This window comes from Heteronotia binoei, chromosome 2 (genome assembly GCF_032191835.1).
Source record: "Heteronotia binoei isolate CCM8104 ecotype False Entrance Well chromosome 2, APGP_CSIRO_Hbin_v1, whole genome shotgun sequence".
Lineage (NCBI taxonomy): Eukaryota > Metazoa > Chordata > Lepidosauria > Squamata > Gekkonidae > Heteronotia > Heteronotia binoei.
The window spans coordinates 87,363,594-87,390,344 of NC_083224.1; the positions used below are offsets into that span (position 1 = coordinate 87,363,594).

Consider the following 26,751-nt stretch of genomic DNA (forward strand, 5'->3'; position numbering starts at 1 on the left):
TAGGCAGCATGAGCGTTGGGGGCAAGAGAACAAAGCAGTAGACAAGTGCATCTTTAAGACCAACTAAGTTTTATTCAGAATGTATTAAGAGCCCCATAGCGCAGAGTGGTAAAGCTGCAGTACTGCAGTTGGAGTTTGACCCCAGCGGAAGCTGGTTCAGGTAGCCGGCTCCAGGTTGACTCAGCCTTCCATCCTTCCGAGGTTAGTAAAATGAGTACCCAGCTTGCTGGGGAGAAAGTGTAGATGACTGAGGAAGGCATTGGCAAACCACCCTGTAAAAAGTCTGCCGTGAAAACGTGAAAGCAACGTCACCCCATAGTTGAAAACGGCTGGTGCTAGCACAGGGGACTACCTTTACCTTTTTTTTAAAGCTTTTGTGCAAGAGTTCTTGATGAAGTAAGGCTATAATACTTTATTTTCATTTATAGCCTGCCTTTCTAACTGGAACTCGTGGATGACAACTATTGATAAAACTATTCAGTCAATCAGTAAACCAATTACAAAATATGATAACAGCAAGTAGGTTACAAAATATGTTAGCATTAAGTCTAAAAGCAAAATTCCAATCGAAACATAACGCAATGAGGCTGAGACTAAAGGACTGGAAGGGAATTTAGGTGTAATCAATTGAACTCAGTAAAATTTACTTTTAAGGAAATAGTCACAGAATCAATTTGCTACCTGGAAAAGAATGCCTGTCATAACAACAAATTAAGGGTGGCTTCAGCAGGGCTGCTGGAGGGAGGGGCTAATGGGACAAAATTCTGATCCTGTGAGGAAGAACAATTTGTGAGATTTGCTTTAACATAATGTTTAAATTGGGCCTGAGTCATGTGTGTGTGTGTGTGGGGGGGGATTCAGCAAAAATCCAGTTGTGAAAGGTTGCTAATAGTACACTATCCAAGATTCTGGGATACAGTCCCCCCTCCCCAGAAATGAGAGACAAGTTCAGGAACCTGACATTCAAGGGATGCAGCATCTGTATACTTCCACCTGCTAAGTTTTGACATCATATAGCTCTTAAAGGTACAGGATCCTTTAAAAAATGACACTCTCCACCAGTAAAGATGTGATCCTTTCCAATCCATGCGTCAGAGGTTCATTAAGGCCTACACAGTCACCTTTGGATATTGTCAGAACAAGATGTAGAGCCTGAAAGCACTTGGTAATTTTTGCATCTGAACTCAAGCTTTTGCTTCTAGCTGAACCATAGTGGATAATTATATCCCTCATCCTGTGCTACTTCAGAGTTTGAATTCCATGTAATTCTTGCATAAGAAAACTGTTTGTGCCTGGGATCTTTCTGTTGCCAGCAACTCAAGCTGCTACCTTTGTGGAAGAACTTCTCCAAGCACTGATTGCGGTCTCTAGAAAGGTGTGTGGGGAGGAGGGGACGATAGACTGAGAGTCGAAAGAAGAGGAACAGGTAGGAGAAAGAAGAAGGTTCTGTGGAAAATCCTAGTTTCCACGGCTCTCAATTAGACTAGATTAGCAAAGGGCGATGAAGCCCCGCCCCCGCTCGTGAGGGGGTGGAGTCTTGCAGACTTTATGTAGTCAGCCGCCACCAGCTGAAGTCAGAACTGCGGTAACAGAGAGCAGGCGTGTTGGCAGCAGCGGATAAAGGAAGTTAGAGCGGGAGGTGAGCGTTGTTTGGTCTCTGGAGTTTCCCTGTTTGTTACTCTTTTTCTCCAGTCTTGTTTTGGATAACCATCCAGGGTACACCTGAGCCCGAGTAATAGTGTTTTGGGGGCTCTGATGGAATTCTGCCTAGGTATCGCTCAAAGCCTCGCAGGTGGTGGCGAAAAGTCCTTTTCATGTGGCTTTACGATACCCCTGTGCTTTCCACCTGGCCTGCGACTAACCTCTTTCTTGATCAGTCCTCCTGAGGGAAATCTTGTGCCCGCGGTGCGGGTGCATGGCATCCTACTTCTCCGTGCTCATCTGAGTCTCCTTAGGTGAAGTTACATATGTAGCGTTTGGTCGGGGGAATGGAACAAACGCACTAAACTTGTTCCAATCGCAATAGGGGCTTTCTGTCATTCTATTCATGATAAGACGAATTTGCTTTTCAAAGGGAAGGTGTTTTTTTTTTTTGTCATCTCCACCTGTTCTCTTCCCCCTCCCCCGCTAGCCCCTCCTAAGGGCTGGAATCGTCGTAGTGGCTCTCTTCTCTTTCCCCTCGAGACTTTCGTCTGTTCTGCTTTAGGATAAGAGGAAGGCGAGAGAGCGATCTCCTCCAAGGGGACCCAAATCCTGATGGAACCTCGTAGGAATCTTGTATCTCCTCTTCTCGCCGGAACGCCCATAGCTGCGGTGCCCAATGCGATATGGGAGTCGCTCTTTACAAATATCGTTTGGAGAAATGATAATGCTTCTCTAAAAGCAGTGTCGTTGTTTGATTAGGGCTGTAGTAAAAACTCGGGATCGATAAACCGGCATTTATACGGAAAGAGGGACGACGGCGACGCGTGAGTGTGCACGTAACCTGCCCCTTTTGCATCAAAACGTAACCTTTCAGGAAGAGTTTGCCCTTCCAAGAATCAAGAGGTGTCGAAGGGCTCGTTCCGGTAGCGAAAGAGAAATTGGGGCGCGGAGGGAGGCGCGGGGTGTCTCCGTGCGCTTTTCTGGAAGGTGCGTGAGCGGTGGGGTGGTGGCGACGCCGTGATGAAAAGCCAGCGGAGCCCTTGCAGACCTTTCCTGTGACTGACGGCAGGGGTGCTGTGGAGTCGGTGGCTTTGCGGGGAAGGGGAGCTTGTCGGGGCATGCCCGTGCCTTGCGGGAAAGCGATTGCTGCTTGCTCGGCGGGAGGAGTCAGGCGGCAGTGACTCAGTGGCAGTCACTCCGGGGCTGATGTAAGAGAGCAGGCCCAGCCCAGGCTGTGCCTAGAGCCTTTTCTGCCCTGGCGGGGCACTTTCCTGTAGAAGGACAAGGGAGGCTTCCTTGCAAAAGGGGGTGGGGGGTGTCCCTGGCCTCCGAGGAGCTTTCCCAGCTCTGCGGGCGGAAGACAGGAAAGGCAGAGCCCTGTCGGGGTGGGACTCGGGCTTGACTCTCTGCCCAATCGGCAGCGCCCGCCGATGTTCTCTTCTCGATGGGAACTCCTTGTTCCCAAGCCGCGTTTTATTTTTGTGCACTGTCTGTTTAGAGAACCCGCCCGATTAGGGGGCGCGTTTGAGAAGTCGCATTCAGGCTTCCTGGGAAGCAGGAGGCGCTCGCTTGTAGCTTAGTCTCCAGGTCCCGGGCCTCGCCTCTGTTTTTAATCTTGTCCCTTCCTCTTTCTCTTAGCACTTGAAACTGCTTGGTTGCATTTGGGCTTGAGAGGGTGGGGCGGAGTCGTAGTAAACGCTGTTTATATCTCTGGCAAAGGCAAGCCGAGGGCTGTGTGGCAAGCTGACGTTTCGCAACTTTCCAACGCGGCACGTGACACAGCAACTGCGGGGGGGGGGGAGTGACGTAAGCTCAGGGTGAGAGCTGCAGGGCCACCCTTTAGGCTGGGGCCCTGTTCTTGCGCTTAAAAGAAGGCAGTCCAGGAGCCTGCTGATGCAGTAGGGAGGAATGAACCACCCAAATCGATCTCATGGATTGTAGGAAGTTACTGCTCCTACAATAATCCCCTGAATGGTGGTTGGTTTTTTTAGGCAAGATCTTGCACGATTTTAAGACAGAAAAGCTGTTGGGGATGCTGTTCATGCAGTGCAGTGCGAAGTTATATATATATATGTGCAAACAGATCCAGGTGGACAACCCTGTTGGTCTGAAGCAATAGAACAAAGTTGGAGTCCAGTATCATTCTCAATAACTTTGTTGGGTCTTAAAGGTGCTACGGAACTCCAACTTTTGTTATATGTGCAGGCACAGAGCTGTCCTTACCAGCGTTCCCTCAAAGCCACAGAGTCTTGTGAGCAAAAATTCTACTTTGTGTGCTACTGGTATTAAAGTTGTGAGCTGTTGCATAAATTATTGTGAGCTGGGGCTGTTTTTCCTGAGCTAAGGCAAAAATGTGTGAGCCGGGGGCTAAAAATACGTGAGCTAGTTCATGCTAACTCAGCTTTGAGGGAACACTGGTCCTTATCTCCAGGGAGTTCTAAAATAGGCCAAGGGTTGGGCCTGTGGCTTGGCGGTAGATCATCTACTTTGTGTGCAGAAGGTCCCAGGTTCAGTCATCAGTTACAAAGATCAGAAAATCTGTGATACAAAAGACTTCTAAGCTGACTGGCATTGCCTTTCCAGAATCCTAGAATACACAACCAAGATGCTTTTTTAACCTGTGAATGTTGGCAAATGTAGTTGGATGGAGCTAGTGGTTGGTTATAATTTGAAGCTGTATTGGGAGTTGAAGTACCACTTCTGCAGAAGGTTCTGTATAGGCTATTCCCTCCCCAAAGTTGTAGTGATAAATCCATCTGTAGAATTTTACTTTTGGGGGTAGGGGATAGCAGCCCTGACGGTGGTATTAAATACCTGCCTAGAGTATAAAGAAATTAACTGGAACAAGTTACTCAGCAGGATATCAAGAGTTATGGCAAGCAAACTTCTTTGTACAGGCTGGTTTCCAGCCTCTCCTTTAGCCAGAGTGTGTGTATGTGTGCACACATACATTCATTATGCATAAGATTTAAAGCTTAAGCCTATCTATAGCATCAAAACTACTTGCCAGGACTTGTTATGAAATAGGGTTAAAAACTCAAGTGTGTGATACACTATTACGTTGCTTCCAGTTTGTGGCAGTCCTATGAATCAATGACCTTGAAAGCTTCCTATCATTAATAGCCTTGCTTGGGTGTTGCAAACGGGAGGCCATGGCTTCTTTTGACTCAGTCAGTCAACTTATGTTGGGGGGGTTTCTGCTGCTTTCAACTTTTCCTAGCATTATTTTTCCTTCAGTGACTCTTGCTTTCTCATGATGTGACCGAAGTACAATAGCCTCAGTTTAGTCATTTTATCTTCTAGGGAGAATTCAGGCTTGATTTGATCTAGAAGCCACTTATTTGTCTTTTGGGCAGTCTATGATATCAGTAAAACTCTTTAAAAAAAAACCCAACCTCTGCTACTCTTAGTTTTAGGGTGGTGAACTGGAAGCATATAATAGCACACATGACCAACTGGTTATGGATTAGGATTCAGCATATTTTAAACTTGCTGCAGCCACCATTTTCTGTAGTAGTCCTGTGACAAAGTTTTTGCTTCCTTCCACAATGTAAGTATTCAGATGTTACCTGACAATTGGGTTACCAGTCCGGATTCCAAAATACTTGGGTATTTTGTGGGTGGAGTCTGGGTAGAGTAGAGTTTGGGGTGGGGAGCGGAGGGACTTCAGTGAGGTATAATGCCATAGAGATCACCATCATAAGTGGTCATTTTCTCCAGGTGACTGGCCTCTGTCACCTAGAGATCATAATAATGAAATAACTCCAGCCACCACCTGGAAGTTAGCAGCCTTACCTGACAAAGAGTGGGAGGCTGCATTTTTAGTGTTACTACAGTCTTCATGCTTAGTGGTTTCCAATGGCTGGCCATAGACTATCGTCATGACAGTGCATGTGATTAACCTTTTTGCTTGAAATCAGAGTGTGGGAACTGCAGTTGGCTCCCAGCCGCTTTACTACAGTGCTTTAAAGTGGTGACTTGACAAGATTTCAAGTTGAGGCTTGTCCTCAGCATCAACACTACCTGCTAGGGCATGTTCTGGTATGTCTGAATTATTTTGCTATGATGTCATCCTGCATAGCTGTTTATAAAGAGCGTGAAGGATGCTGCTATTTTTAATCTCTTTGCCTCTTCCTAACCTGAACATTGGAGGAAGGCAACCTTATAAGCTTGTCTTTTGGAAACTTATCACCCAAATGTAAGTAAAAGGATTCTCAAAAAGTATGTACAGTGTCTCTCAAACACTTTATATAGTCATTCATATAAAATATGTATTTTTACATGAAAATATTAAATTGGTCTATGCCATGACTGTTATCCAGATGGGACACCTGATTTCTCAGGTGCATTAGGTTAAGAACATTCAGTCTCTTTAGAAAGGTAATGGTGTGGGAGATCCTTGGGCTAGTAATCTTCCCTCATGTTAGCTTGCAATCACACTTGTCCATATCAATGTTCCCTCTAATTATTTTCCTACTGAAGATGATATTGGATTTATATCCCACCCTATACTCTAAATCTCAGAGCAGTCACAATCTCCTTCACCTCTTCCCCGCCCCCTCCACAACAGACACCCTGTGAGGTAGGTGGGGCTAAGAGAGCTCTTACAGCAGCTGCCTTTTCAAGGATGACAATTGCAAAAGCTATAAGTGACCCAATGCCATTCCAGCAGGTGTAGGTGGAGGAGTGGGGAATCAAACCTGGTTCTTCCAGATAAGAGTCTGCACACTTTGCCACTACAATAAACTTAAGCACAGCAGTTCACATCCTGAGCAGAATATAACTGCTGTAATCTTAAAATAGGCAACAGGAGTGCAAGATTCTGTGCTGCTCCAGATTGCTGCTGATTGGGGCTTCCTGTGTTAATGAGCAGCCACTCATGTGCACAGTTTAGAGGGAACACTGTCCATAGTGTGAATGGGTGAAGGTTAAGAGCAGCAGAGACCATAGGACTTGTATTGTGTAGGCTGAGGGCATAGGATATACCAAACCAGTGTTTCAGTGTCAATCTGCTCATGTAGATTTAAAGGTATGTGTGTTGAGCCCTCTGTGCCCTTTGGTAGCTGTCTGCCAAACCTGTAGATTGACACAATTGTAATGCATACTAAAATAGGATTATCTCTGCTATATCTCTATGGCAGGTACTGTTACCATGGCTGTGCTACAAGTTTACTTGGAAAAGTGACAAAATTGAAAGTTGTCCTATGCAATCTTATGCTACTTTAACAGATACTCAAGTACAAAAAGTCCAGCGCTGCCATGACATTGCTGTTTCAGCTGTAGATAGAAGCTTTAATACAATTATCTGTTCCATGTTTCTCTGCCTCTCTCACATCTAGGTGGATATAGGATGTACCTTTGGATGGTGTGATCTAGCACAGTGATTCTTAACCAGGATGATATCCCCATATTGTTAACTACAAATCTTGACAGGCGTTTAGAGTTTTTAGGAAGCCTCTTCTCAATTTCAGTGGCTTCTGACTATGGTGTTATATGTCACTGTACCTTGGACATAAAATCTCAGCTCCTAGATTTCCCCCCTAACTCATTAAAAATAGGAATCAAACAGCAAAGCCCTTCCCAGTTGGGGTATATAACAAATTCATGACATCCATGAGATCAAGTGTGTGAGTTAAGCTTCCAGAAAAACGAGGGGATACTATAGTAGCAACAAGACAAAGGAGGAACAGGTTCTCCAAGTGTTAGTCGGGCTGAAATAAAAAAATGGTATGCCTGAGATGGGTGTACCATAGGCATATCAATACAACTATTCACATGAAGTAGCCTTGTCTGGACTCTGGAGTACTGTCTTTAGGACACTTTTTTCCTTGCTTGGGGGCATCCAGTTATGATGCAGATTTGCTGAACACTAAGAACCAGTGCTCTAAGAGTAAAATAAATACTACTGTATTGTTTGGAGTAAATCAGAAGCAAACATTTCAGATACTTGGGTACAGTGGAGCAGTCAAAGTTAAGATTCATGGGAAGGTCATATAATCGAAGGGTTGGTGTTTGTCTAATTAAAAAAATTGGTCAAGTATTTTTAAAGAAATAACTTTATTCAGGCCAAATAAATAAAATAGGGTTGATACTTGTGCTGATACTATTGAGAATTACAATGCACAAGTTAGCTGTGAACAATAGCTGTTATTAAAATAATTGGCACAGGTTGTCAGCGGGAGAAGCTTTTAACATTTACTTTATTGTGCAACAGGGCTACTACCACTGGCCCAGTAAAGAAAGGAAGCTGTGGTAGTTCACTTTTGTACAATAAGCCGCTACCTAAACAGTAGTGTTCTTGGCTTCCTAAAATACTTGTCAGCGTCTAATCACAGTTAAGTAGTTGGTTGAGTTTAGAATATTTGACTGGACAACTGATTGGTATGTGACCCCTGCTATAAGTAGTGAATATAGTATACAGAGCTGTGCTTCACAGCTGGAAAAAAATAATCTTAAAAATGTGGGGCTCTTCCCTTACGAATATATTAGCACCAACCTCGATGATTGGTGCCTGGATAACTACACTGGAAATGGTTTCCAAATAAGTTTGTTTTATTTATTTTATATTCACTTGTACCCCATGTTTCTCCCCAATGGGCACCCAAAACTGCTGACATCATTTGCACTTTAACTTCACAACAACCCTGTGAGGTAGGTTATGATAAATACAATTGGAATCAGTGTGAAAGTAAGCTGTATAAGATAACCTCCAGATTATGATAAATACAATTGGAATAGGTGTGAAAGTAAGCTATATAAGAGAACCTCCAGAAGCAATGAAACTTTCACGCAAAGCATGTAAATATGTATTTTTATTGAAAATTAAACAAAAACAGAACTAAGGAACACTGAATATTCTATAGAAATTTTCCCACAAAGTCTCTCAACAGTCTTAGAGAATGATAGCCTCTTCAAATTAGACTTGATGAAGACGTGGGTGAAGTCTTTAATTTCATAGTGTTCCACTCATGATGGTACGGAGAGAATAAGGAACCGCTTTTAAAAGGATTCCTCATGATTTCGCTTGTTAGTTCTTCCTCAGCCTCTTTCTCCCGACGAGCCACAGCTCTGCTCTTTACAACTTGGATCAATGCATGCTCTAATCTGCTGCTTTGCGTGAAAGTTTCATTGCTTCCTGTGTACGTTAGGCTAAAGAGTGTGTGCAAGCTTCCATGGCACAACCTGGGTCTCCCAGATACTAGTCCCAGCACTCTTCAATCATTATACCACACTGGCTCTCATGCTTTATGACATGGAGGAATTTGACAGGACTGTATTTAGGATAGAGGTCCTTCTAAGCTAGTTAATGTGAGTTAGCGCACAGGTTTTTAGCCTTCAGCTCACACATTTTTGTCTTAGCTCAGGAAGGATGGCCACAGAGCAAGCTAATTTATGCAGCAGCTCACAAAGTAGAATTTTTGCTCACAAGATTCCATAGCTTAGAGGGAGCATTGGAGGTGGGAGGTGTGATGCTACATGATCGTCTAACTGGTGAGTATACAGTTTTCTTAGTTGGCATGGAGTTTGCTGTGGAAAAAGTATGCATGCACACTGTAGAGGCGTTTCCATGTTTTTTGAGATTATCCTGACAAATCTTGAAAAGTTTCATGTGTTGCATAGTTTGTTATCCTTGGTTCTGTAGGTTATCCTGGGTTCTATAGTGCATTCTTTGTACCTGCAGGTCTTCTAAATATTTGCATAGTTACGATATATTACTTTTCTTTGTAGCTGAAGGAAATGCCTCTGTCTCAGGGTGAAATCCCACGGTCATCCTGCAGCAGAAAGCTTTGCAGGAACCTCTTTGGGCCAGTGGATCATGAACAGCTCCAGAATGATTTTCAGTCCATGATGAAGGCGGAAAGGGAGGAGGCTCAGCGCAAGTGGAACTTTGACTTTGAAACAGAATCCCCACTTGAAGGGGACTACAAATGGGAGAAGGTCTCCCATATCAAAGTGTTGTCACCTCAAGAACTGCTGAGCCACTCAAAAGAGAACAGCTGTGTTGGAGACAACAGCCTGAGCTCCCCTGCAGTTCTCAAAATACATGCTAAGACAGACAGTCCTGGGCAGCGGAGCTTTGAGGCTGAGTCGTCAAGGCATTTGAAAAGAAAGCAGACAAGCATAAAAGGTAAGAGGGTGCCAGCTCTGATCTTGTTCACCTATGCATGGAGCTAAATATTATCAACAGCGATGACTAAAGCCAAAGTGGAATTTCAAAACAATCTGAAATGCATTGACTTCAGTTTTGGAATTTAAGCTGTTGAATTTGACATGTAGAATCTGACACTGGGTTTTTTTGTCATCTTTTTACTTAAAGGGATGTTTCTTGACTAGTAATATTAAAAGCCAGCATCCTTAGTAAAATAGAATTGTGTGGCAGTTGCCATATACTGAGCATTGGTGTGAGTCTGCTGCTGTCAAGTTCAGTTAAGTGTAAACTGGAACACTTGAAGATGATTGCGTGCACTCTGAATGTTGGCTATCAAAGGAGAATTTCTTGGGCAAATATATTTCAGCCTTTATCCATAGCTGGCACTTGGGTACCGAAAGAATAGCTTACCCAAAGGCCTTTGTGTGATGGCAGCAGGTAAGATTTATAGGACAGGAAAAAATGTTGAGGACTTTGGAAGATATGCAGCCTAAACAGGCAGAGGGAATATGTTTGGCTGGTGGAGGGCAGGGGAACTCTCTATCTGAAGAAAAGGAAATAAAATTTGGCAGTGAATGACCTAAAAATCATACTGCATCCAGGGCATAGTTGGGGTTTTCAGGCCTTGGCTGACTGAAAGATGCTCTGAAACCTGCTCTCTTCCATGTAACTATATTTGCTTCATTTCTCCTGGTAGCAGGACTAGTTCAGTTTTCTTCTATTCTTTTTTCAGACTTCTACAGCTCAAAAAGGAGAACTATCCCATACAAATCAAATCCATGATGCAGCAGAGCAACCACAATACTTCTTGCAGTTTCTTTGCTGAGGATGCTGTCTTCACTATTAGCTGAAATGGCCTAACTGGGCACCACATCCAATGGAGTCACCAAGACAGTTGTTTGAAGAAGCAGTTAATTGAAGTTGGGACCTTTGCTCTGAATGACTTTTGCTGGCCTCGTATATTACGTAAAACTGCATAGTGGATATAACACTTGGGAAGATTGTAGAACCCCTTCTCTTATTTATTAGTAGTACTGGAGACTGATGTGCAATGTAGTATTGTAAAGCATTATCTTTAAAACAGTTTTAATGTGGCTGGGGAAGAAAATATGTTTAAGTGCTAACTTCAGTGAGCTAGCATGATGCTTGCAATGAAGGATCAGTGCAAGTTCTGGCTGTGGCTGAGAATTCTGCCTAGCACAGTAGCCATTTGCTGTCTTTCATATATTTGCCTCAGGTAAAAGATTGCTTGTATTCTGTCATCCACTTGCAATTTTTTCACATTCCTTTTCTTTCCTGAAGCACTCTTATACCTGAAATAGTCTTTCCTAGGTTGCAGGATCTGTGCAGAGGAACAACAATGAAGGTCAATGGGCTGGATTCATATTTGAAATCAACCCCTTTCTTTAGCAGAGTGATACTTGCAGAAGAGGAGTGATTTCACGTCCTTGGCTTCCTTTTTTCAGCTCCTCTCAGTTTGTGCAGCTGTTTCTCCATGTACTGCTATAACCAGGGGCCATGATCTTCTCAGGGAAATGGCTGCAGCAATACAGGAAAATTAGGTGTTCATGCATGGAGTGGTAGGATACTGACCAGTATCTTTACAGGGTGCTTTCTTTTATCCTTCTGTGTTAACATGACAATTGTTGGTGGGGAGTGAAGAGAAGGACTGACTTAAGTGTAGCAGGCTAATTGTCCTCTTGTGAAGGTGGAAGCCTTGGTTTGGTGGGCAGTAGATGTCCACTTAGCCATAGCTTTGCAAATAGACATTTGGATTGGGGTTCCTTGCTCAAATAGTACTGGATGGCACCTAATAATTATAGCTTTGTTGCTCTACTGCACATTTTGAACCTTTTCATAGGTAAAATGGTCAAGGAATATGGATTTTTATCTTAGTGCAAGTCTAGGAGTAACACTAGCCCAGGAAAAGAAATGTAGACCATACTAGCCCCGAGTCTCTGAAGTATACCTCACTACCTTCTCTGAGCTTCCTTTCAGAAAAAAAAACCATATTGGGATTGTTTATCCAATGTAGTCACTGTACCTGATTTTTGTACAAATCAGACTTCTAGCACCCTTAATTGTTCTTTGGCCTTAATTGCTCTAAACTAACTTAAAACTGAATGACCAGCGACTGAGGTTGTTGTGACATGGCTGAGGCTTTAAATTGTCCTGTCTTCTCCCCTAGGTAAACTCCTGCGCTTGGGATGATAAGGATTTAATCCTGTGGACTTTCATTAACTTCCACAGCTACCTGTGTTCTGCCCAGCTGTGTTGAAAGACCAGGGCATGTTTAATCTTATTGAAGAAATTGGCACTTTACCTCTTAATACTGCAGCCCCATTATTTTCTCAGTATGAGAATTGAATTCAGAGGGTTTCACGCTGTGCTTGAGGTGGATTGGTTGCCACTGGTGTCGGATAAAACCCTCAGGAGTTTAATGCTGACTTTTGAAATGAAGGCTTTAGAAATTCAGAGTCCGCATTTCTAAAGGCGCTATGCAAGCCACAGCTGTTACTGTGACTTGCCTCTTTACAGTAGGCTCTTATTTTTTCATGTTCCCAGCATGGTGTAATTGGGATGGTATTTCCTTCTGTCCATATCATGTGAGCTCTGCTTTATGAACTTCTCCTTAGTGAAATAAGGAGCTGGAATTAGGAAGCAGACTTCAAACCTCTGAAGACACACTTTTGTTGTGGTTACTGAAAGGTAACATTCCACTTGCCTGCTTCTGTGTTGCAGGGAAAATAGTTGGGGTAACTACCGGCTTGTTCAATTTTGCAACTTACTGGCTTGCTCAGTTTTAAATTTGACAAACAATGCAAGTGTGTTTTGTGTAGCCTCCCCTTTTTTGTGTGTACCCCACCCAGAGTCTAGGCAGTGCAAAATGGGGGATGGAGTCAAGCATCTGATGAATTAACAGGGTAATAGTGGAGGGAATTATACAGGAGCAAGAACTGAAGGACTACTAGCTATATTATGTTACAGAACATATTAAAAGACCTTGTGTTTTTAAGCAAGTTCTCAAAATAGCTGTGCTTTACACAGCTCCTCTGAGTATTGAGGGGACCATCTTGTAAGGTTATTCAGGGGGTTGTCTTACCAGTACCCTTTCTGTACAGAAACCTACAGTGGTTGGGCTATGTGTGTGGTGTTCCATACTGCACAACAATGTATGGTAAAAGCCATCCTATCCAAAGCACAGACATGGGCACTTTTAAAAAAAATAAAGCCAGTTAATCTGCCTATGGCTACCTGACCACTTTGGTTGGAGTTGCCATGGCCTGGCTGCTTTGACCATTGCACTTTTGCAATCAGGGTAATGCTAGGATGCTGTCAGCACTAATCCATTTGTGAATATAATGCTGCTGTGTTAAATAGTTTAAAAATAAAATGGCTTCATTGTGGAGCAATATTCTCTGTATCCATTGTTAACTCTATTCAGTCTTCATGTGAGAGTGTGCAAAACTTGAATGGTATTGACAGTGAGGGCTCTTGGCCAGGGTATGATTCTTCAAATATTGTAGAAAACATAATGACTGTGGTACTCTTACCTGCTGTATCTTGGGTGTATGTGGAAAAGCAGGGGAAAGGCCAGAGGTAATTGTAATTACTACTTAGTATAGGCCCATCTTGCATATTAAATACACAGCCTATAGCAGCAGGGATTTGTATTCTCAATAGAATAGGTATCAGAGAACCTTGGCAGTGCTGCATGACTTATCAAAGACATGGTCTTCTCCAGAGAAACAATCCCTGTAGAAATAAAGACTCTCCACCCATTTGATTAATTCTCTGATGTCATGGAATAGTCAAAAGCATTCTGACTTCTGAAGTACCGTAATTGCTCTCAGCAGAATATTGGAAAACTTTAATTGTTAGCAAGTGGAAATTAAAGTGTGGCTGGGATAAGCTTTAAACAGGTTTAGGATTAAGAGCAACAGTGACACAAGTTATATGAAAAAAATGGGCAAAAGAAAATTAAAGGGGAGGGGACCTAGAGACAGGGATATCTGTAGGACAGTGTGTAAATAGGCAAAAGCTAAGAAACAGCCACCTGACAGTGCAGGGAATGGAGAGAAAGGAAAGGCTGTATGTGTAGAAGTAAACCCACATTTGCAAGGACATTCTGTCAAATGTAGCTTCTCCTTTTTGCCCAAGTTCTGTGAGGAGCAAAGTCACTGCCTGGTTGGGTCTGTGAGATGGCCAAGAAGGTACACATGATCACGTATGTTTCTGAATATTATAGGGCATAACAAAGTACTTAAACAAGGTTTTTAAAAGGTAAAGGCATGTTGGCACTTAAACCATAAAATACATTCTCAGTGGCAGGTTTCTCTAGAGGGCAAAATACATGGATACTGTCCAGAGTACAGCAATACAGCTTGACAAGTACAGCTCTTCTCACCTCATGATCGAGGAATAAGGTTCAGATGGTGAGACCATGGAAATATGATGCTGTAGAATGCATCACTGGTTCTGGTTTACATCAAAATAGACATCTAAAAAAATTCAATATGGCCTTGCCCTTGCTAATCCAGTGGTTATTTCTACATCTCTTACTGTCCCACAAGCCATCAGACTTTATGTGGGATGAGCTGAACTTATCCCAGTTTTGTGGAAAATGGCAATGCAGTTTTATTGGCTCTGACATAATTTGCAGGGTAAAAAAAAGCAACTCCCAGATTTGAAGAAAAATCCCTTTTTGAGTTCTGATCTTAGCACATACCTTGCCTTTTAAAATAGTTTTTCTTGTCCCAAAGCAAGCTGCATATAAACAGATGAATTCTCAGAACAATTCCAGTGAAGTTAACAGTGGAAAGATTAGTTGAGTAAGAAGGAAGGTGACAAGATTGGACCTTGTATGGGTGAAATTGGTTAGAAGCCACAGCCACCTCCCTCTTGTGTAGTTTAGTAACTTCCGCCTGTAGAATAGGGGAACTGTCTCATTTAAGAGGAGGTGTCCTTCACTTTGAGGCAACTGAAAACCTCTCAAGGGCTGCAGAATCGTAAGTGCTTTTAACTCTGGCTAATGTTTAATTTCAGTCCATATCACTACATAGCTCCAGATCATCTAAACATACTTCTCCATCACTAAACACGTGTTTTAGGTAAGGTTTTTTACTGTTTTTTTTGAAGCTTTGTTTATTACATGTGGAAATGCTGAGTGCTAGAAGCACCTAACATGCCTTTGACAATTGCCTTACAAGCAGAAACATTAGCAAATTTTTATCATTGTATTTCTGTTCCATGAAAAGCTTTACCTGCTGAACTTCTGCTTGCTTATGTGGGTATCCAAAACACAGAACTCCTAAGGAAAAATGGTAAACTCATTGCCATGCAGTGTGTGCATAACATTTACGGTAAATAAGTTCACAGGCTCTTTTTGAAAATTCATTTTGTGCTGGTAATTGGACTCACGTAAACAGCAGTGGGAACTTTCATGTTTGATCAGCTTGTCCAGCATTTTTAGTCCATGGCCTTTTCTGCACTGGATTATTCCCCGCACTCACAGCTTTTCTGCCTTGTGTTAATTTTTTCATTTTGCATTGCCTCCTACTTTTAGTTCTGCATCATCTCCAAGGTTTGCTCTGCACTTCTGCCAGATTATTTTAAATTCTGCATCGCTTAGTTCTCAGTTCAGAAAATCTATTCATTTATAATGTTTTGGACTGCCTTCCAGCCAAGATGATACTTACAAAACATTAAATCAGCATGAAATCTAATATGCAACAATACTTTTAAACTGTTAAAGCAACAATAAAAATTTCCAACTAATTCTCAGATGCCTCTGTAAAGAGACCACAGAAGAGGTCTTCCTCCTGATATTATAATTTTAGTTCCTGAGAGCAGAGATCTCCAATCTTTTTGAGTCTGTGGGCACCTTTTGAATTCTGACGGGGTGAAGGGCACAGCTACAAATAGGCTTCCCACCCCTCCTGCCCTGGTGGGGGACCCCCGAATTTTCAGCCTCCTCCCCCGCTCTTAAAAAATCTGGGGGCAGGGGGAGAGAGAACATACCTGTAGGCATCATGTTGTTTTACAGCTTGGGATCCGTTTTTAAAATGTGTCCCTTTAAGGCTGCACAGGAAACAGGAACGGCCCCTCCCTTTCTTTTCCTGTGCAGCCTTGCTTTCGTTATCACAGCGAGCAAATTCTGCTGGAAGAAGACCAAGTAGGGTAAGTATTTGTGTGTGTGTGTGAGAGAGGGAGGGGGGATTCCCTGGTATGGAGGCCCTCGCCCCCTTTAGAAAGCATGGGGGGGAGGGAAATGTCTACTAGGCACCCTATTATTCCCTATGGAGAATGATTCCCATAGAGAATAATAGGGAATTGATCCATGGGTATTGGGGGCTCTGGGGGTGCTATTTTTTGAGGTAGAGGCACCAGATTTTTAGTATAGCATCTAGTGCCTCTCCCCAAAATACCCCCCAAGTTTCAAAAATATTGGACCAGAGGGTCCAATTCTATGAGCTCCAAAAGATGGTGCCCCTATCCTTATTTCCTATGGAAGAAAGGCATCTAAAAAGGCATTCTGTCCCTTTAAATGTGATGGCCAGAACTCCCTTGGAGTTCAATTATGCTTGTTGCATCCTTGTTCCTGGCTCCACCCCCAAAGTCTCCTGGATCCGCCCCCAAAGTCCCCAGATTTTTCTTTAATTGGACTTGGCAACCCTTCTGTGGCAAAATGGCTGCCACAGAAGCTGCACCCAACTGCTTATAGGAACCCCAAGTGCAGGGCTGAAGAAGGGTAATTTTAAAGAATACATTTAGAGGAAAGAGAATAAAAACCAGCACACTGCTGGCAGTTGCCACTAAAATAATGCTATTTTAAACTATAGATTGGCTTAGTGGCCAACCAGAAGCCCTGTTGGGCAACAGCCCTACTAATTGGACGCCCCCCGTTTGGTATAGTGGTTAAGTACACGGATTTGATTCCCCGCACCTCCACGTGCTCCTGCTGATGTGATCTTGAGTCAGTCACAAGTTCTCACTGGCTGTTCCTCTCAAGAGCAATTTGTCAGAACTTTCTCAGCTCCACCTACTTTACAGGGTGTATATGGTGGGGAGGGGAAAGGAGAGGAGATTGCAAATTGCTCTGAGATTCCTTCGGGTAGTAAAGCGTGGGGTATAAATCCAATCTCCTCTTCTTTCTCTTCTAACCTAAGGTTGCCAGGTCACCACTGGCCACTGGTGTAGAATAAGAGTTGTAGATTTTCCAGTTTGAGGTGGGAAAATTCCTGGAGATTTGGGGATGGAGCCTAGGGAAGACAGGGACCTCTGCTGGGGTACACGGGCATAGTCCATCTATCAAAGTATCCTTTTCCAGGGCAACTGATCTCTGTAGTTTGGAGATGAGCTGCAATTCTGGGATGTACAAGGGCCATCCTGCCCTATACTCTGAATCTCAGCATCTCAGAGCAGTCACAATCTCCTTTTCCTCCCCCCTCTGCCACAACAGACACCCTGTGAGGTAAGTGGGGCTGAGCAAGCTCTTGCAGCAGCTGCCCTTTCAAGGACAACTCCTACAAGAGCTATGACTGACCCAAGGACATTCCAGCAGCTGCAAGTGGAGATGTGGGGAGTAGAGTTTTAAAGGTCAAACAGCATCTTGAGTTAGGCCTGAAATAAACTGATATGCAGCTATCAGCACAGATGTAATATGAACTTGCCAACTACTGGTTAATAAGTAGGCACAGCCATGCATTGTCTGGAAGTCACTGGGGCATGAATAACAGTCACCAACTACCTTCCAAAAGTGGGTTACAGCTAATGAACCAGTTGCAGTTGGTAAAAGGCATTCTGGGCTACAACTGCCATGTGAAAATCTAGGAGAAATGCTGGCTAGAGGAATACAAGAAAACCACTGGCCAAACAAGACTGGAGGAAAAGGGGAAAATATCTTTTGGTGCAAGGCATGGGAGATATGTACACAGGCTATAAAATAATGAATACATGAGCAATTTATCTCCAATAAGAGCTTGTTTTCTATGGGACACCTGGCTACCCTAGAAATAACCTTAATGAAGCCACAGAACACACAGACTAAAAATCTTAGGGCTATTCTACAACTAGAACTGAGAATCTGCAAGACCAAGGGGAGAAGAAACCTTCCCGTTTCCTATCCTACAGTTTGTCTTGCCACAAATCAGGCTGAATAGTAAGTTTTTGGCAAACATATTGCCATGGCTTTGGTCATCTGGCAGTTATGATGATTAATGTCATTGTTAACAGTTGATCTGTCATACTTTAGCTTCAGTTTCAAATAAACTGGGAAAGTTCAAATGAAATCAGTTAATCATAGCCAATACTCTAAATGGTCCTCCAGAGATGTTCAAATTAATTTTATTGACTCAGCCCTGCAAACATACAGTTTTGCTTCTGTCTAAGGTTAATTGATTCAGATTTCAGCAAATGTATCTAGTCCGCAGATTGCAAGTTCATATACACAAACAGGTTTTTTTGTAGCAAAAGCCCAGCAGGAACTAATTTGCATATTAGGTCACACCCCTGATGCCAAGCCAGATGGAGCTGCATTCCTGTGTGTTCCTGCTCAAAAAAGGCTCTGATCACAATGTGTTTATATAAGTGTTCTCTGAGGTGTGATTGTTGGTAGGAATGAACTTACCTACCCTGCTTCAGTTCACCCTTAAGTCATGCTCTATAGCTAGCACACGGTAGCTAGCACACTGGTAGCTTCAACAAGTCTCTTTAGCCTTGTTTACAAGTTATAGAATGCATGTACTATCTGTTTACAGTGTATGTGATCCCTTTTGCTTACAAGTGAGGAAAATGGTACTTAGGGCCACACAAGTGATGGTGGACATGGGTCCATCCTGTGGCTGTCAACACCACTTTGAAAGCATTTGCATCTGGATCGGGGCGGTGTGGCGGTGCTGATGCTGTTAGACCTGTCGGCTGCGTTTGACACGGTCGACCATCGGTTACTGACCCACCGCCTCGCGGATGTTGGGGTTAGGGGGTCAGCCCTACAATGGCTCTCCTACTGATTGGATACCCATACCTGGCCAATGAGCGGACCTGGCCCTAGTTACCTGATTGGGCTTCCAGGTAACAATGGGCAAAAAGGGGGAGGCTCCAGGGTGACCATTAGGGCAAAGAATGGGTGTGGGTATTGGGGTGGAAGTGATTAACAACCTATGAGACTTATTTAGAGGTGACAATAGAGGGCCAAATTGCTACCTAAGGTGACACAAATCTATACAAAGAAGTCTGGCTCAAGGTGAAGATGTTCTTCCTCTTCTTTACTTCTATACTGGCACCATCTATTGTCTTGGGTTCCATTGAACAAAAGCTTAGGCAGTCTGGCAGGATCCATGCTTAAGATAAGCTTGATTGCCTTATGCATACGTAACAGCTGGTGAGTATGTGAGCCTCTCGCTTCGCTGTAATGGAGTCTGGCACTGCAGAAAGATGGTTGCTGATGGCGTTAGCCTACCAACATGGTTTTCGTGATCGATGCTGAAAACCGCTTGCCTGGCCAGTTCCTGGCAGCACAACTTCTTCCACTGCAATGGCCGAGATGGTGCACGTACGGAGCGGCTGGAAACCTATCTGTACTTCTGGTTAGCACTCTTCCTGAGATATAGAGTGCTGTTGTAATGCTGAGGCTGTTAGTACTCGCATAAGTCTCTTATGGAATGGTAGATAAAACCCACGTCTTACAGCAGATGTGTGTAAGTCAAATCTCCAGGTACCCTGGCAACCAAATGGGTGATTATGATGTTGTAAATAACTGAAATTAGGGGTCTCTTAGATGCACTGCTTCCAGAAGACTCCACAAGGTCCACCTTCTTGTGCTTTATATGTGCTGCAATACTGCGGATTTTCTCATAAAAATCACCTACCCTGTGAAATGTCATACTAATGAGATGTGTTGATATCACTGTATTTAAAATTTTGACAAATCACTGATAGTGACAAACAGTATGGACTGCCTGCCAAAGTCTCAAGGCAGCAGAAGGAAGGTTGAGGACCTAACTTGCCTAGGAAATTATAGATGTTTGTATACAAATGCTAGAAGTGTTTGAAGTAAAATCGGGGAGTTGGAATGTTTAGTGTTGAGGGAAAACATAGACATTGTGGGAATTTCAGAAACTTGGTGGAATGAGGAGAATCAGTGGGACATGGTGATTCCTGGATATGTTATATCGGCAGGATAGGAAGGGAAGAGTTGGAGGTGAGGTGGTTCTGTATGTCAGAGAGGGTATGCAGTCCAGTAAGACTGAGGTCAGAGAATTAGATTCCCTTCTAGAAATGCTTTGGGTCAAAATAGAGGGCCCAAAAGGAAATTTAACTATGGGAGTTTGTTATCGCCCACCAAATCAAAAGATAGAGGACGATTATAATATGATGGAAGGATTAAAGATAGTGGCTAAACTGTGTCATAATAGGTGATTTTAACTACCCGCAGATTGATTGGGTCAATATGTGTTCTGGTCGAGAGAAAGAGATTGAGTTTCTAGACATTTTCAATGACTGTGCTATGGAGCAGATGGTCACAGAACCTACCAGGGGCGGGGCCATCCTGGATTTGGTCCTACGTAATGCCCAAGACCTGGTGAGAGATGTAAAAGTGACTGCACCATTGGGAAAAGTGACCATAACGTTATTGATTTCACCATTTGTATAAATAGAGAGTTGCCCCAAAAGACCAGCACAACCACTTTTAACTTTAAAAGGGGTAAATTCTCTGAGATGAGGAGGCATTTGAAGAGGAAACTGAAAGGAAAGGTAAATGCAGTCAAAACCCTTGAGGAAGCTTGGAGGCTATTTAAAACTACAATCCTAGAAGCTCAGATAAATTATATACCACAAATTAGGAAAGGCACAAACAGGTATAAGAAAAGGCCTGCATGGTTAACAAACGAAGTTACGGAAGCTGTAAAAGGTAAGAAGGATTCCTTTAAGTGGTGGAAAGCTAGTCCAAGTGTGATTAATAATTGGGGGTGGAGTCAGGAGCAAGGGCGTGATAAGCATAATTGAACTCCAAAGGGAATTCTGGTCATCACGTTTAAAGGGACTGCACACCATTTCAAATCCCTTCCTTCCACAGGAAATAATGAAGGTTAAGGGCACGTTCTTTTGGGGCTCATAGAATTGAACCCCCTGGCCAATCTTTTTGAAACTTTGGGGGTAATTTGGGGAGAGGCACAGGATGCTATACTGAAAATTTGGTGCCTCTACCTACAAAAACAGCCCCCTCAGATACCCATGGATCAATTCTCCATTATTTCCTATGGGAATAAGTCTCCACAAGGAATAATAGAGTTCCCAGAAGACATTTCCCTCCACTCCTCCCACTTTCTGATGACTCTGAAGCAGGGGGAGGGCCTCCTATAACCCTGTTAGTTAGTTATTGATATATTGTCCAGAGTGACTTCTCTCTTGGTATTTTTATTCCTACCTAAGGATTGGCAACCCTACTGGGAACTTTGGAGGTGGAAAGTAGGATCAAGGTTGTGACAAGCATGATTGAACTCCAAAAGGAGTTCTGCCCATCACATTTAAAGGGACTGTGCTCCAGTTTGGTGTAGTGGTTAAGTGCATGGACTCTTATCTGGGAGAACAGGGTTTGATTCCCTACTCCTCCACTTCCACCTGCCGGAATGGCCTTGGGTCAGCCATCGCTCTGGCAGAGGTTGTCTTTGAAAGTGCAGCTGCTGTGAGAGTCCTCTCAGCCCCACCCACCTCACAGGGTGTCTGTTGTGGGGGAGGAAGATAAAGGATATTGTGAGCCACTCTGAGATTCGGAGTGGAGGGTGGGATATAAATCCAATATCATCATGATGAAGCTGCTATGAAATTCGGAGTGGAAGGCAGGATTTAAATCCAATATCATCATCTTCATCTTAATCATCTTCATCTTCATCATCATCGGAAATAATGGGAGATGGGGGCACCTTCTTTGGGGGCTAATAAAATTGGACCCCTTGGTCCAATCTTTTTGAAACTTGGTGGGTGTTTTGAGGAGAGGCGCCAAATGCTTTGCTGAAAATTTGGTGTATCTACTCCCCGCAAAGCAACCCTGATATCCACAGATTAATTCTCATATTTAAAAGTTTTACTGATTTAAACTACAATAAAGAAACATTGCAGAAAATACATAAAAAGAGGAAAAAGGGGTCTTGACAGAATGGGAAAAACAGAAACAGAAACCAGTACAAATATATCAATTATAATTCCACCTCCCAATAAAATGCTCAGATCATTCTACTTAAAAGTATAAAAATCTCCTTAAATATTACCTTTCTTCTTTTCCCGGAATAAAAAAGAATATTTTTTTAATAAACTAGTAAAGCAATGTAAATCTAAACAATTCTTCTTAAACACAAATTAAATATAACCAGTTGAGAAAGAAGATTTTTTTTCTTTCAAGACTATCTCAACGTCAAATGTATCAAATTTAACTCACGCCTATAATAAGCACAAAGTAAGTTACTGATTTAGCAAAATCCTTATTAAAAGAAGCACATAAAAACATTTCTTTGTCCATAGCAAATTATATAAAATACATAATACATAAATACAACTGCGTATTTTGTCTATCTCCATCTAAACCATTTCTCCTGATAGCAAGTTTATCAAATTACCAAGTCTACCAAATTCCACAGCAATTATGCTATCTGCCTTTTCACCCTTGATCCTATTCTTACGTCATTATAAGCACTCTCACTAAATAGGCAAACTGTCAATACATCTACTATATAGAGAAATATGTTAACTACACTCATTACTTTTTCAAGATCTCCCTTATTCTTTTAAAATTTAACATCTGTTCATTATTAATGGTTACATGTTTGTTTATTCATCAGGAAAGGAAAAAAAAACAAATTCCAGAGTCCTTCCAAAAGATTAAAAAACTTTTAAGCTCCTTTGATTTCTGCACCCAAATTGTATCCGAGGCAGCCCATTTAATCATAGTTTATCTTTTCGTATCACATTTCATTTCTTAGTCAGAGTTCCTTGTTCAGCCATTCACCAAAGCAGAAGAAAAAAATCCAAAATTCTTTTTTCGAATGGCCTTCCAAATCCAGATTTATTGATTGGAGTACAGCTTTTCTCTTCTCAACATTGTCTGCCCCCTCAGCCACAGGGGGAAGAATTCATCGCCTTTTTCCCCCCTCTGCTTGATTTTACTGCAGCTTAACTTCCGATCTAGTTTTGAAAGTGTGTCAGAAGAGACCATTTTGCTTTTCCTTTGTTTGCTTTGCACAATATCAGTTTCCACTTCTACTTTCACTGCTGTACTGGACCTCTGCAGATTTACCGTTTCATTAGCTGTCGGATCTTCCCTCATATCATTAGCTGTCAGCATAAAATAATCTCTAAGGAGCTGCATAAATGAGATAAGATCTTCCTTCAGAAAGCTGAGATTTGTGCAAATATCTTTTCCATGTGCCATTTCATTAAACGGTGCCATATCAAAACTCAGTCTCTTAAATCAGATTGTACTTCTCCTGTTAGTCCCCATTCTACAACAGCTTCAACTAAAATTTTAGAAACCATTCTTTCAAATATAGTCAGGCAATAGAGACAGAACTCTTTACTGTGTATCTCCTTTGTGTTCAGATCGTATTGCAAATTCTTGGTAATCTCTTTGATATATATCCAATTATAGTCCGTGTCAATTTTGATGATTATATTCAATCCAGTTTAAATAGTTAAGACTGCTCGTAGCATTTTGAGGCCTTTTGAGCTGATCTTTTGAGCTAGTCTTTTGTTGTTATGCAGAGTGACCCATCGGGGAGTAGAATTAGAAAAAGCACCTACTTGTTAAGAGTTGTTGCTTTAGAAGTGGGAAAATGCTGCTTTAAAGATGTACTGGGGAAAGTGAAAGCATAAAAGCGATCGGGAGTTCTTTTTGTGCTGATATGCCAGCTTTCATTGCCGCAGAGCTTCAGGATACACGGAGAGCACAGAGGGCAGTTGCCGCTGGCCCCCTTCCAGCCGTAAAGGTCCCATGTCGAAGAAAAAGCCCTCCGGGCTTTTCCTATGGGGGCATCATTTCTGTGACACCCCTCCAACGGCCAGACTCAGAGTTGCTGCAGGGAGATGATCTGCAGGCAATTCTGAAGCCAAGATGACGGATCCCGGAAGTCTTGATTAATTCTCCATTATACTCTAAGGGAACTGGTCTCCATAGGGTATAATGGAGTGCCCAGCAGACATTTCACTCCCACCCCCTGCTTTCTGATGACCTCGAAGTGGGCAGAGGGCCACTGGAGGATCCTCTGCCCCCAACTGGGGATTGGCAACCTTACTGTTCCATCATATCATGGTATGGATTCAGGAGGCCAAATTGTTGATATCAAAGTAGAGGGTCACTTTCCTGCCTAGGCTGAATTAGAAGGCAGCATTAATGTTTGATTCAATATAATCCCAAGGTTCTTAATGGAGTCAGCAAGGGTTAGCTGAACCCTATCAAAAATGGGAAGCATAATGCTTCCAAAACCCTTGCCTTCCCAATGAGCTTTACCTCTGTCTTTCCAGGCTTTTGTTTTAATTTGTTCACCTTTAGCCATTTAACCACAGCAGCCAGACAGCAATTTAGAAACTCGACCATATCATAGGAAATTTAGGTTATACATACAGCTGTGTTTCATCTGCATATTGATAATAGCCAACGTCAAACGACAAATGATTTGGCCTAAGGGATTTACATATAGACTTAAGTACATGGGGGATAGGATTGTGCCTTGAAGAAGCCCTTAGGATAGGTCCCACTCTGAAGATAACTGGTCTCCAGTGACTATTCTTCAAGTTCAGTCCATGATTTGAACCAGTCCAATGCACAACCGCTCAGCCTCTAAGCACCTCAACAAGAGGACATGTTCCACTGTATCAATATAGTTGCCAATCCCCAGGTGTTGATTGGAGATCTCCTTGAATTACAACTGATCTCCAGGTGACAGAGATCAGTTCCCCTGGAAAAAATGACTACCATGGTAGGTGGGCTCAATGGCATTATATTCTGCTGAGGTTCTTCCCCAAACTCTGCTCTTCCCATACTTCACTCCTTCAGACCTGGCAACCGAAGGTGGCAGATAAATCCAGCAGGACCAACAATGAGGTTTGGCCTTTGTCTGCATTTAGACGGGGATTGCCTACTAAGGCTAGTGTGGCTATCATGGATAGATAGGCAGTGACCCTCCTACCACATACTGGCCTTCATTCCATCCTCATATCTACAACCTTCTGTCTGTACTGAGACAGTGAATTCATCAAACATTCTGCTGCCAGTAAAGCTTGTCCTCCAAATCAATAATAAACCACTCACATGCCCCACAATCAACACGCTAGTGACTACACAGAAACATACAATAGTCCAGGGGTCCAGTAGTGGTGTGCAGATGTCAGCATTGTCCAACAGGTGTAGTTCTATGTCAGTACAGCTTACACCTAATCAACAAAATGTCTTTAGCCACATAGACATTCTGCCACATTCACTGTGGCAGAAGCTTTTGTGAACATGAATTATTATTATATTCAGTGAACAATATAATGTACCAGGGATAGTCAAACTTGCTTAATGTAAGAGCCACAAAGAATAAATGTCAGATGAATATGGCTGAACTTGCTCTGGCCTGCCAACTTCCAAGATGCCGATCATGCACCCATCTGATTCACTGTGCAGTTATGTTGTTATACATGCACAGAGAGAGAGCGTGTGCATCAGGCAAGAATAAAAGCAGCCTGGACTCATTTATTTCATTTTAAAAACTGATCTTTGATGGTAATAAACAACTATTAGATGACTAGAACTATTTGTTTCCTAAAATTTTTCTTGAAAGTGATATATTTTGACAAGCATTCTCTAGCTCATTGAAAACAAAAGAGATGGAGGGAGGTGGAAAGAAAGAGAGAGAAAAAGCAAATAGATGGGGAGGCTGGGAGGGGGGAGGAAGGTGAAAAGAAAGTAAATAGATGGGGAGGGAGAAAGAAGGGGAGATAGAGAGTGAGAAAGAGAAAAAGAGAAACAAAACAAATTGAGGGGAAGGAGGGAGGGGGAAGAAAAGGAGAGAGAAAGGAAGGAAGAGAGAAAGATAAAAAATGGTGGAAAGAAAGCAAGTAGATTGGGAGGGAAGGAGGGAAAGAGAAAGCAAGAGGTGAGAAAAAAGCAAATAAATGGTGAGGAGGGAGGAGGGAGAGGTGGAAAGAAAGCACTTCTAACATTAAATGGAATCTCCAAGTCCACCCCCACCCCCACCAGCCAGCTTGGCATGGAGAAGGGATTTAAAAAGACAAATGCTTTCTCTGAGCCAAGCCAGCCAGCTGGTGCAATGATGGGGTGGGACTTGGAAAACACATTTAACTTTAGAGGGGGGGATGGGACAAAGGAAGGAAGGAACTTTAAATGTGTTCTCCAAGCCCACCACACCACCACACCAGCTGACTCAGTTTGGAGAAGGGATTTAAAAAGATAAATGGTGGCCGATGGGGTGGCAGGGACTTCGAGAGCCAGATAGTATGTGTGAAAGAGTCACATGTGCCTCCCAAGTCACAGTTTGGCTACCAAATATGAAAAGGTAAAGGTAATCCCCTGTGTAAGCACCAGTCATTTTTGACTCTTAAAGTTGCTTTGTCTGGAAGACTGCTTATGACTTTTTGGATTTTTATAATTTTTGTTTATTTTAACTATAAAAAGAAAAAGCATAAGCGTAGATACAGAGGTATTAAAGAGGGGGGGGGGTGGATACAAAGTGGGAAGCCAGAAACAAAGAAAAATGCAAATATATCAGTTACATTTCTACCTCCAAATGAAATATCCAATTCTTTCTACCTGCAAATATTAAGTTTTCCCCTTATATTTTACCATCTTAATCTTTCATTATAGACTTTTTACTAAACTGTTACTTAAAATACGTCTAAACTATTCTTCTACAGCACATATAAGTATAAAAGGTCAGAGAAATCTCAACACAGAACTAACTGGC

At 42.6% G+C, this 26,751-nt stretch overlaps 1 protein-coding gene across 1 annotated transcript; it reads left to right on the forward strand.

Annotated features, from left to right (window-relative positions):
* The first annotated feature begins 9,365 nt into the window (after positions 1–9,365).
* Positions 9,366–13,208, forward strand: CDKN1A (cyclin dependent kinase inhibitor 1A). Its single transcript, XM_060231518.1, has 2 exons — positions 9,366–9,772; positions 10,527–13,208. Exons 1-2 carry the CDS (start codon positions 9,382–9,384, stop codon positions 10,574–10,576), a joined length of 441 nt encoding a protein of 146 aa, XP_060087501.1. The 5' UTR covers positions 9,366–9,381; the 3' UTR covers positions 10,577–13,208.
* The last annotated feature ends 13,543 nt before the right edge of the window (positions 13,209–26,751 follow it).

Coding starts and splice junctions, on each gene's coding strand:
- CDKN1A (XM_060231518.1), top strand. CDS start 9,382: ATGCCTCTGTCTCAGGGTGAAATCCCACGGTCATCCTGCAGCAGAAAG. Junction 9,773..10,526: donor AAAGCAGACAAGCATAAAAG/GTAAGAGGGTGC, acceptor TTCTTTTTTCAG/ACTTCTACAGCTCAAAAAGG.